We start from the raw sequence: 11061 nt of genomic DNA, 5'->3' as shown, positions 1-11061 counted from the left end.
AGTTTTCTATACAACGAACTACAACATGGATGTTTAATAAGAACGAGGGACTACTGTAAACTCATCTCGAGACTCTGCACCGTGCTCTGACGCTGTTGTTTTATGCTTTATGAACGTGGACAACAGAGAAACATATTCTTCATGACCAAAGTTGGAATTGAAATAAAAAAGGAAAGTGAAACTTATGTCACCCTCTCCCTCCGGTACATTAAATGATCCCAATACGTATGATTGTATGAACTATGAAAAGATCTTAAAATAAATACAAATGTATTTATTATAAACGTTAGTCCTTAACATCTATCACTGTGTATATCACCATTCAAACATCTTTTAAAAGTTGAACAAACCCCACACAGCTCAGTGAAGACTGTGAAATGTTGACTTTAGTTGATAATTTCAGTAAAAACTAACGTTCGTATTTCTCTTTTTGAGTATAATACTGATGAACGTTCAAAACAAAGCACTTTGGCAACTTACCACCTACGTTTTAAAATGCTTAATAAGCACCGTAACTTTCATGATATAATTTCTCGGTCATAATCGGTTGTTTCCGTGAACGGCCGACTGTTGTGTGACGGGAAATGCTGCGGCTGCAATGCATTGTGGGGCAGCATTTTCTCCTCTCCTTTCGGTAAGGGAGGTCCAGTGGTTCCTAAGCCAGGGTTGCCAACTTTGGGTACCTGGCTGGAGTGAGATTTTGATATCATGGGTTTAATTACACATATGCGCACGAAATGACTGCTATCGTGTCAGCAGCGGGAACTTAGCATATTTAAAGGATATATATACAATCAGTGGCGTGTACAGACATTTATAGGGGCAGGTGCTCAAGAGAAAAAAGGGCACCTTCTGAGTTGTCGTGGCGGTCGCCCGCTCGCGAAAATTTGCCGGATAATGGCGGATTTTGTTAGTTTATTTTCGGTTTTTGGTTACTCCTTCCATCTCTCCCTCATTTTGGTCATCATCAGAGAGCACTGTTTCTGAACATGGTGCTGCTCTGGACTGACATTTCTGCTTCATCTGTGTCTGACTCAGAGATATTTTCTATGAATTTGTCTCCCTCATCTTAGATGGACTATTGCAGGACAGCAGGGGGCTGCTTCCCTGAGCCTGCTGTAGCTGCCTAGAATACAAACAATATAGAATATGATGTTTATTTCAATTATTTGGGTAAGGCAATGCAATGCATGACAACATTAAGACTCACCAGACTTTAACTGTCATGGCCAAAATTCAACACCCTACCACATAGTTGTTGTTTTTTTGTCATTTGGCAAGTAGCTTCATGTCTGATTTAGTATCACCAAAGCACTTAGTGTGGTCAAAATAAATTGTGGGCCTCTCAATACAATTATATTATTATTATTATTATTATCATTATTATTATTATTATTACTACTATTATTATCACAGTTCAAATCTGAGCATGAAAGGGCTCTATACAGACAGTTTGTCCCTTAACATGACTCTGGTATTGACCTTTCTTCTTCATCTTAATCATTGATGATGGGTATAGGGTATAGGGTTCATCAGGCACATCTGCATCCTCATCTTCCTTGCTGGTAGGCTCAGGCTGCTTTACCCAGGAGAGCAGAGAGCTGCTTCCCCGGGCTGCTTGCTGTAGCTCTCTTTGTTTTTCTTTTCTTATCCTGTCTCTTCTTGGCATTATTCTACAAGTGGTAAATGCAAATGAGCTAAATCAATGTACTGCTCTGCTGTGCATGATAATTAAGGGTTAATCTCCTAGAAACATTTAACAGCAGCATTAATGTAAACCTATAAGGTTACTACTACTTATATTGTACTTTTTGAGGCATTTTTACTTTACTTGAGTATTTCCCATTTTCAATACATTTACTTCTACTCCACTACATCTCAGATGCAAATATTCTACTTTTACTCCACTACAATTATTTGAAAACTTTAGTTAGTTACTATGCAGATTTTGATTTAGATTATTACAAAACATACATTTAATCACTTCAGCCCTAGCATAATGACGCATTGTGAGCGTGTAGATCTGCTATTTTCAAAAGTGCACAACGAGACTAAATGGATGGATGCAAGAAAAGAAGTGAAGTTATAGTTTAGTTTGGCATCTGATTTAGGGGACTAAACAATACACTCGTTGTATTTGTTACCTGGTGGTTACTTACTTGGTCGTCATTAGGGCACTTTTAATCGTGTTGCTGCGTGCTGCTGCACCACACACCCGCCGTGGCCTGTCTGACTTGAGTGACTCTGCGCGCTGCGCGTTCACGTTGAGAGCAGGGAAGGGAGGGGCTGCAGCCAGGGCACGTACGGGAGTTCCGCGGGGCACGTGTGGGGATGTCTGACAAAATTACAACGCGCATTTGGGGCATTGTTGTATATATTAGAAGCTTTTAACCCAGAATTGATCGATGTTACCATGAGCCACATACAGTACACTGTAAAAAAATAAAATAAAAAACTGTAAAAAACGAACTTTCAAAAGGGCACATTGCTGTCCAGAGGGCAACACGGGCAGGTGCTCAAGCACTACCTAGAGTCTAGGGCCCTTTCTCATTTCTCTAACTCCCCTCCTCGAATCCTATCCTCGAGACTTAGTCCCGCCCACAGGAGATGCGAGCGGAGGAGCCGAGGAGGGGAACCGAGGAGAGAGGAGGGGAAGCAGCAGGCGGTGAGAGAAATGAGAACTCCTCTCCTCTGAGACGTCCATTAATGATGACAGGAGGCACAGCAGCCCTCTGTCTGATGGACAGATGTGTTCATGATGACTTATATATTTACTTTGATTCATTCACAGTGCGGTATAATGAGACAATAACAGGCTACAGATGCGGACACACACATATGTATATATTTATATAAATATATACAATTTCAGAATCAAACAGAGCATTCATAATAACGTAACACTATCAGAGACTGGATATACCCCCCCTCTGGTCGCTGCAATGTGGAAAATAAATTACGGGCCAAAAGTTTTATTTATTTTACAAGTATTACAAGTAAGCAGAGGACACCAAACCAACTGAGACCTGTCTGTCCGCTGCATCTACACACACACTGTACCACACACACCTACACATAATCAGGCTACAGCTGTTGTGTATTTTATTATGTGAAGCACTGAATCGTTTTAGAAAAATATCGACTCTTTGTTTGTAGATATCTACTAAACTAAAGCAAATAAAGAGAGTAGGCCTGTTATACTGAGTGATATATATTATACACACTGCTCTGCTTTCTGCAAGGACCTCACAGCTGTTCTCTCTGTAAACATCGCGTCGCGATGAAAGCAGTTTCTAAAATAATATCCAGGGGATGCATGCAGAGCTGTCATTGGCTGAGATAAGTCCGGCCGTGGGTCACGACTCTTTGAAACATCTCTGTTCCCGGAAATGCATCCGCGAAGGAGCCGTGGAGGACCATGGAGGACCCATCAGTGTATCCTCGGTTATAGCTCCTCCAGAGAGGCTCCTCGATGCTCGGTCCTCGACGTGCATTTAGAGAAATGAGATGTCCTTCAACATGGCGCGCTAAAATTCATTTCCGGGTCACTACCGGAGGACAGAGGAGTCGAGGAGGGGGATTTGATGAAATGAGAAAGGGCCTATGTGTGCACGTCTCTGTATACAATATATACAAATACTCAATATTGGACACAGACTATAAAGGGCACAAAGTTTCATTCACTAATGAAAGTCAAACACGTTTGTTTCCACTATTTTATTCTGTGCCTGATAAGCAATTAATTGACTTATCGTACGATAAATAAAAATGTACTCGATAAATTGCCATTTACATGAGGATGTGACTAGCAGTTTGAAATGATGTACTTGAATTATTATTATATATTATCATTATGTCAGGGGTCTAAAATGGTCATACAACGGTGCCGACAATATTATCGTTTATCGCAATAATTTCCGGGAAAATGTATCCAACAAAATTAATTATCGTGAGAGGCCTATACATGAAACACACACACACAAACAAATCTACAGACTTACTCCAAACTGCCAAACATATTAATTAACACTCTATTTTGGCCTAGTAGAACAATAAGCAGCAGACTTTTACTTTTTTATCATTTCTACTGGATCTTAGATCTGCGCTTGCGCAATACGGCAGTTGCGAGAGAGTATTTTTGTTGGGTAATCTATGGTAGGGCTAACCCTTGACAGTGAAAGAGTTGAAAGAGTTGACATACTGAAAGCCCAATATATAATATAATATAATTGTATATAATATACAATCCCTGCAGGGGGGTCTGGGGGGATTCTCCCCCAGGTGATTTTTTGAAATACTAACATAAAATACACATTCTGGTACTCTCTTGAGAAGAAAAATAAATAAATCTATTACTACACGACATATTTAAAAAAATGAATGCCATTTTAGTTTTTTGTTACTTTGTTCTGAAAGCTGAACCTGCTGCTCCTCACAGAGAGAAGAGGGAAGAGGCTGTGTGAATTACTTTACATTGTGGATAAGGGTGGATAGCCACCATTGTTCTGTGTGTCAAAATGAAAGACGGCCCACACACCTATCAATCAAACCGTGGAGTCTTATTTCATTACGTGTTGATTTCTATCAACACGTAATGTTGTATCGACGTATAGAGATGTACTACAGCAAAAGTATTCTCCGTGGGGACTTCCTGCAACAACACCACGCCGTTATCTTGATTCTGATTGGCCAGAAGACATTATCAAAGATGTTCTATTGAGAAGACAATCACTACCTGACAAAAGTTTTCAAAACCGTTTCTAGTCTTCGGTATTCTTGTTTTTTGACGTGAGAATAGTTTGGGCAGCGTGAGAGCGTGAGATTGAGAGTGAAAGCGTGTGTCACACGCCAGATGCGTGAGAGTTGGCAACCCTGGGTCCTAAACTAAAGGAGGTTATAAAGGAAGTTCGAAACCTCCTTTCCTTTCATTTAGAGAATTGGAACGGCACTTGACATGGCTGCCACTGACGTACTTCCGGGTCATTTCACTTAGTTAGGAAGGTTCCTAAACTAAATGGACTATTGGAATGCAACCGATGTGTAAACTGGCCTAATCCCCCTTCACTGCATTTGTTTTGTCATTAGATCTGTATGGCTTGTGGATCCAGTGACACGGGCCCTATTCACTCCTGTAGCCCTCAGCCAGTGCGCTGCGGAAAGCCAGGGTTTTGTTCGATTCGCTATAGTATAAACCACGGCGGATTTTCAAAGGTGGGATCGTCCTCAATGACCACACAGCACCTCTCCCCTTGGGACGGAAATGTAGTAAAAATCTGGAGGGAAATACCAGAAGTGACACAAAAAGACACCAGACTGTAAGATTCACTCAGCAGCTTTATTGGTTGGGCAAATCTGATGACAGACCTGGCAACACATGGGTAAACCAGCAGTGATGTAATATGGCATCCCTTTTATTAATGTGGGTGAAAGCAGGTTTATTTTGGCTATATTTGCTGCGATTATGTCAACCAACCCATTGCTGCTTTATCTGCCAGTTTGCTATCAGCTCATTTATCAATTTTAAGACTTATTTTCTATGAATACATTTAGGCCTTACAGAAAAAAAACGATTTGCTGGTGTTACACATTTTAAGCCTTGAGAATTATAATACATAAAGCGTACAGTACCATGAAGAGTTAGTGTTTTTAAGAGTACATATTATGGACATTTTGAAAACTTAAATAAACATGTGACTGCAGTTTGCCAGTGGTATTGGCCTTTTTAAGTTTTTTAAGATGATTATTTATTTAAAAAAATAAGACAAGATGGCACCATGCAGTGTGTAAGGCTGAGTTTTCCTACAAGAAATAAGCAGTCAGGGTTGACCAATACAATTCCAAAGGGAAAGGGATTTTACTCAGAACATTTGAGGTTATTTAAACAGAACAAACACTCCTCATTCTACAGCTGCATGTATTCGTATTCCCTTTGTAACAGACACACAATAAAACAATCTGCCGTTAGTGCAAACCTACTTTAACTAACTGTTGTCGCTTACGTAACTTAGTAAATGAAATGATTCACCTTAAAAGAGTGTAAGCTCTACTGGCAGCTCCTGTACATTTGCCTCCTGTGCGTCTACAGCGCTGATACGAGGTAGTAGACATTTATTCATCTTGAAATGTAAACCATACAACTCAGGAGAACAACTAACATATTCATACAGTATGATAGAACAAGCATCACAAGTAGCGATATTGCTTTTGGCTACAGCTCTTATTGCTGGCTTATTAAAATATTAAAATGGCTCAGATGATAAAAAACAGCTTTTGATAATGTGTCCCAAAGTACTTCTCAACTCTGAGGACAGTATTCTCCACTGCCAATCATCAACTCAACGGATGCACCAATCTCATTCTGTCCAGGAGGTGTAATACTCAATGCGCTCGTCCTCACGCTACTGTCAATATTAAGACTTTTCCAGGCATTTCAATTGCAAAATAAAAAAAAGGCCAGTTTTGCCAGTGAAATGACAACTGTGCAATTTAAAAAAAAACAAAGAAAGCACACTCTGCAGTAGCACTTAACCACATGGCTGATTTCTCCCTCAAAATGGCAAAAAGTCAACTTATTCAAGATCTTCTAGACGTATATTTAATTTGCTGAAGTCATGAGTGTTATATTTAATTGGGATTCAGGGGCTCTGACGCTCCAAACTCGAGTTTTGTCAGCACATTTTCCGCTGCAGACGCCCCGATCCTGACCTCACTTGGGAGGCTCTTTGAGCTGATGTTCCCTGAGAGCCCCGGTGAAGGTGGCCGTCCACACATGCAGGGCTGTGCCGGCGGAGAGGGTGAGGAAGAAGAGGAAGGCAACTTGAAAACCAAACCAATCCACCATGCCTCCAGCCAGAGCGCTGAACATCAGCTTCCCCAGCACCTCCAAAGTGGACAGGAAACTGTAGTGGGTCGACTAATGGAGAGGGGAGAGGAGGGAGGAATAGTGAGACAAGGGAGAAAGAGGAGAAGGTGAAGGAGAGGGAAGTGAGCAGAGAAAAAAGGGCACATTGTAAGTAAGGAGGGAGTAGTCGATGGGAAAGTCCTCTTATCAACTCATCACTTCATGTTTTGTAAAACTTGAATATGATTTATCAGCAACAACAGACAAAGACAAGCAAAAAAGAGAAAAACAAAGAAGTAAAGACTGGAAGCCTGAAAGAGAAAGCGTGAGATCATGGCCTGAGACGATGGACTGAGGCCAAACGAAGACGAGTATCTGTTTGTAAGATAAAACATATTATTGGCCATCACCTAGGAAGAGTGTGATGGAAATGCTCCCCTTTTCCTGGATACTTTGCAGTGAAAACTATTATTAAGTTCATCAAAAAGTAATAATATAAGACCACTAGGGATGTAACGATACCAAAAACTCACTGTACGATAATATCGACAATAAAGTCCACGGTACGATATTTATCGCGATATTGAAAAATAAATAAAAATAATTTTTTTTTTCTTTATTAAATAATAAATCTGATTTGTACAGCATTTTGGTAGGATAGTAGTATTTTAAAGTGTCAACAATATAATAATCAGACCCTGCAATAGAATAAATCAAGTTTCACTTTAGATTTTCAAGTAACTCAACTCTAACTCACTCACTCAGCATCATCAAGGTTATCTTTTAGGAATATGAGCATGTCCACATTTCCAGGTAGAAGCTGGGATGTTTGGGCGTTTACAATATCCCCTGCTGTGGAAAAAACTCTATTGCTTGGTACTGATGTTGCTGGGACAGAGAGATATGCTTTGGCCATGGGTAACAGCAGTGGGTCAAACTGTGCATTGTCTCTCCACCACTTCAAAAACAATACAGTTTTTGCCAAGAAGGTGAGGCTTATTGACAGGGCGAGATATAAATATACTGTTGGTACTTGTCAATGTCTCTAGGTATGTACATGTAGCCCTGTAAATACGATGTCCTTTTGTGTTATCTGTTGTTTTATGTTCATGTTGTAACCTACTTGCTGCCATGTTGGACAGGTCTCCCTTGAAAAAGAGATCGATGATCTCAATGGGACCATCTGGTTAAATAAAAGTTTAAAAAAAATGATTTACTTTTTTTTTTTTTAAATCGCGGTAGATTTAGTCAGTCTCACAACGGTATTGAGACATTTATTTACCGCGATATCGCGATATTCGATATATCGTTACATCCCTAAAGACCACAGTCACGACCATCCCTACAGAATGTGTCTTCCTGATGAAATGGAACAAGTGTGTGTTGAGGAGCTGGTGGTGAGTTTCAGCCTGCTGTGGTCTGCATGCTGAGGTAGAGAGCTCTGAGTGACCACCGCTAAGTGGAGTGCCTTTATTCTGAGCAACTTGTTTAACAGATTGGGTTTCTTTCTCCTGGGGATCGTTAACAAGCACTCACACTATCAGCTTTCTGTCACAGGATAGCACTACCTTCAATAACACACGCACGCACACGCACGCACGCACGCACGCACGCACGCACACACACACACACACACACACACACACACACACACACACACACACACACACACACACACACACACACACACACACACACACACACACACACACACACACACACACACACACACACACACACACACACACACACACACACACACACACACACACACACACACACACACACACACACACACACACACACACACACACACACACACACACATGCTCACACTGACATACTAACAAGCAAACAGTATATGTGTCATGAGAACCTCTCAAATGAACCGTGGTTCTCATCATCTCATGTTGTGATTGGTCCTCTCCTGTTATTTATTTGAACAGTAACCAGACCCAGATATCTGTGCTGCAGCCTGTGATTTGACAGCAATTGAAATGATCATTTTGTCACCTTCAGAGATCGACTGAGTGATCTCTGTGTAAACAGCGATTACCTCCAGGCGACGGTGGCCCAGTTACGACCGGGACAAAAGGAGTTGTGTCAAAGAGGAAGAAAGCGAGAGAGGAGAGGAAAAGGTCAGAGAGCGTTTAAAGGACTCCCGAATGACAAAGACGTAAAGTGAGGTGGTAGGAGGGACAGAATAATAAGAATAGAAAAAGCAATGAATAGAAACTGGGTCTTAGATTTTCCAGGTGGCAACAGATGATGAGAACTGACAGCTGTAGGGGACGAGAGGGGTGGTACTGCTGAAGGAAATGGCCTGCTGAAATGTCACAAAGGTACAATTAAAGCAAGACAGAAGGAAGGGAATGTCAGAGAGGGTGACATTACACAAAAGAACGGGACAATTAATATTGAACACACATGACCAGAGAGATCATGTGTTACATAACAGCAGAAAAGGAAGGAATGTATGAAGTTTGCCTTACCTGAATGCTTTCCTCTGCCCTCTGAGTGCAATGCATCATGGTAGTGAAGGTGAGCGTGGTGATGAGGCCGCCCAAGAAGTGCTGAACACTCATACTCAGGACGGCCATACCTGCAGGAGCGGACACAAAATCAAGCAACAACATCTTTGAGTGCAACTGTTTTAGTGAAAAAGGCATACAAACTATCAGTGATACACGGTCGTCTGCGCTGCTACACTTCTCACTATACTATTCTATGTAGAAGTCAAAGTAAGCAGACAAGCAGTGAGAAACGGTAAGACTTCTCTCCGTTCTCCCCCCCCTCGTCCCCAAAACACATGTAGTGTATCCTCTGAGGGGAAGTGGCAGAGCGGTGTTAGTGGGGAAACACAGAGGAACCACAGAGCCTATCTGTCTCTGCTGCCGCTAACACTGAATTATTCACCCAAGCCGCCAGAGTTTTTACCGAATAAGACTCTTCAGTCAGCGACACAAGACTGTGGGAGTCACACAGAAGCTGCGAGTGATCACACTGCAGAGTGGGAAGCGGAGGGTTATCATGTAATATTGAACAACCTGAAACTGAATGTTTTTCCGTGTTTTTTTTTGTTTCGGTTGAGTTTGCCTGAAATCTTTGTTCTGGGTTTAAAGCAAAGGGGGGGGGGGGAGAGGCCTCAACTCTCAGGCTGAGAGGCTTGATAGAGGAACACACGACTCAGACGGAGATAAATGGCGCCGATCTGAATCCCGAAAGCTTTGTGACTGGCTGTGTAACAGAATCAGATGTGTCATTCAGAAATGAATAACTCAATGGCTCTAAGGAGAGAGAGACAGCACCTGTCTATCAATGTCCTCTGCATCACTCCTGTGGTGTACTTATACTAAGAAACCGACTCATACAGTTGGTTCACAACCTTTCTGTTGCTGTGTCCATAGATTTCTGTAACTTTCTGAACCGACAATCAAACTCTCAAGAAGCAGTTCCTAAGTGTGTAGGTAGGGGAAAGGACGCAGAGTTTGAACCTGTCTCCAGCTATTGATTTCAATCTACAAATATTTTAGCCTTTGCAGACCATTGACATGCACACAAACCTACACAACACACTACAGGAAAGGGAAAACCCTAAAAAGCATAATAGGGCCTCTTTAACAGATGCCATGTCTCTTACGTTATGAAAGTTGATCACAGGTTGAACAACATGTGAGCAGATCAACAAGAAAAAGATTCCTGCTTTAAGGCCAGTTTGATTCAAATGTAGACCCTAAAGAAAAATGTATGTATTAAAAATATGTTCCATTTATATTGCTCTCACACAATTAAACACCAGACAAGGAACGGCATCAGTAATTCAATCTAAGGTATATATCTACTGTAAAACTGTGCTGTACAGATATTACCTAACTCAAATATCAAATGACACACCTGCCAGCTAAAACAATGGAAACCACACACCTTATGTCACAAACATCCAGGGGCTGAACACAGTTTCACATCCCAACACAAAAGCAGTAAATATCACAGGGATGTCTTTGTTGACATGCTAAAGAACATATTATGTTGTCATTTCGAGTGTGAAAGTGTAGTTGTGACCATTGTTTCCCTTTCTCACCGCAATGTTTTAAATGATTTTATATCGACCACATTACATAAGACTGTAGTGTTAACGACTGATTGAGGTGCAAAACCGTCCTTAAAAACTAGAAAGGTTCATCTAACTTTACCTAATCTAATAAAGAGACCACAGTCAT

General features: G+C 41.2%; 1 protein-coding gene across 2 annotated transcripts in view; it reads right to left on the bottom strand.

Annotated features, from left to right (window-relative positions):
• Positions 1-5321: 5321 nt before the first annotated feature.
• mfsd3 (major facilitator superfamily domain containing 3) overlaps positions 5322-11061 on the bottom strand; it is a 40138-nt gene continuing 34398 nt past the window's right edge. For both annotated transcript variants that reach the window (XM_034091754.2, XM_034091756.2), the window contains exons 5-6: positions 9334-9443; positions 5322-6913 (exon numbers count right to left, since the gene is read on the bottom strand). In XM_034091754.2, coding sequence (XP_033947645.1) covers positions 6707-6913; positions 9334-9443 — 317 coding nt within the window. In that variant the 3' untranslated portion in view covers positions 5322-6706. The remainder of the gene's footprint in view (positions 6914-9333; positions 9444-11061) is intronic.

The sequence above is a fragment of the Pseudochaenichthys georgianus genome, chromosome 9, assembly GCF_902827115.2.
Source record: "Pseudochaenichthys georgianus chromosome 9, fPseGeo1.2, whole genome shotgun sequence".
Taxonomy (NCBI): domain Eukaryota; kingdom Metazoa; phylum Chordata; class Actinopteri; order Perciformes; family Channichthyidae; genus Pseudochaenichthys; species Pseudochaenichthys georgianus.
This window is presented reverse-complemented; position numbering and strand designations above follow the sequence as displayed.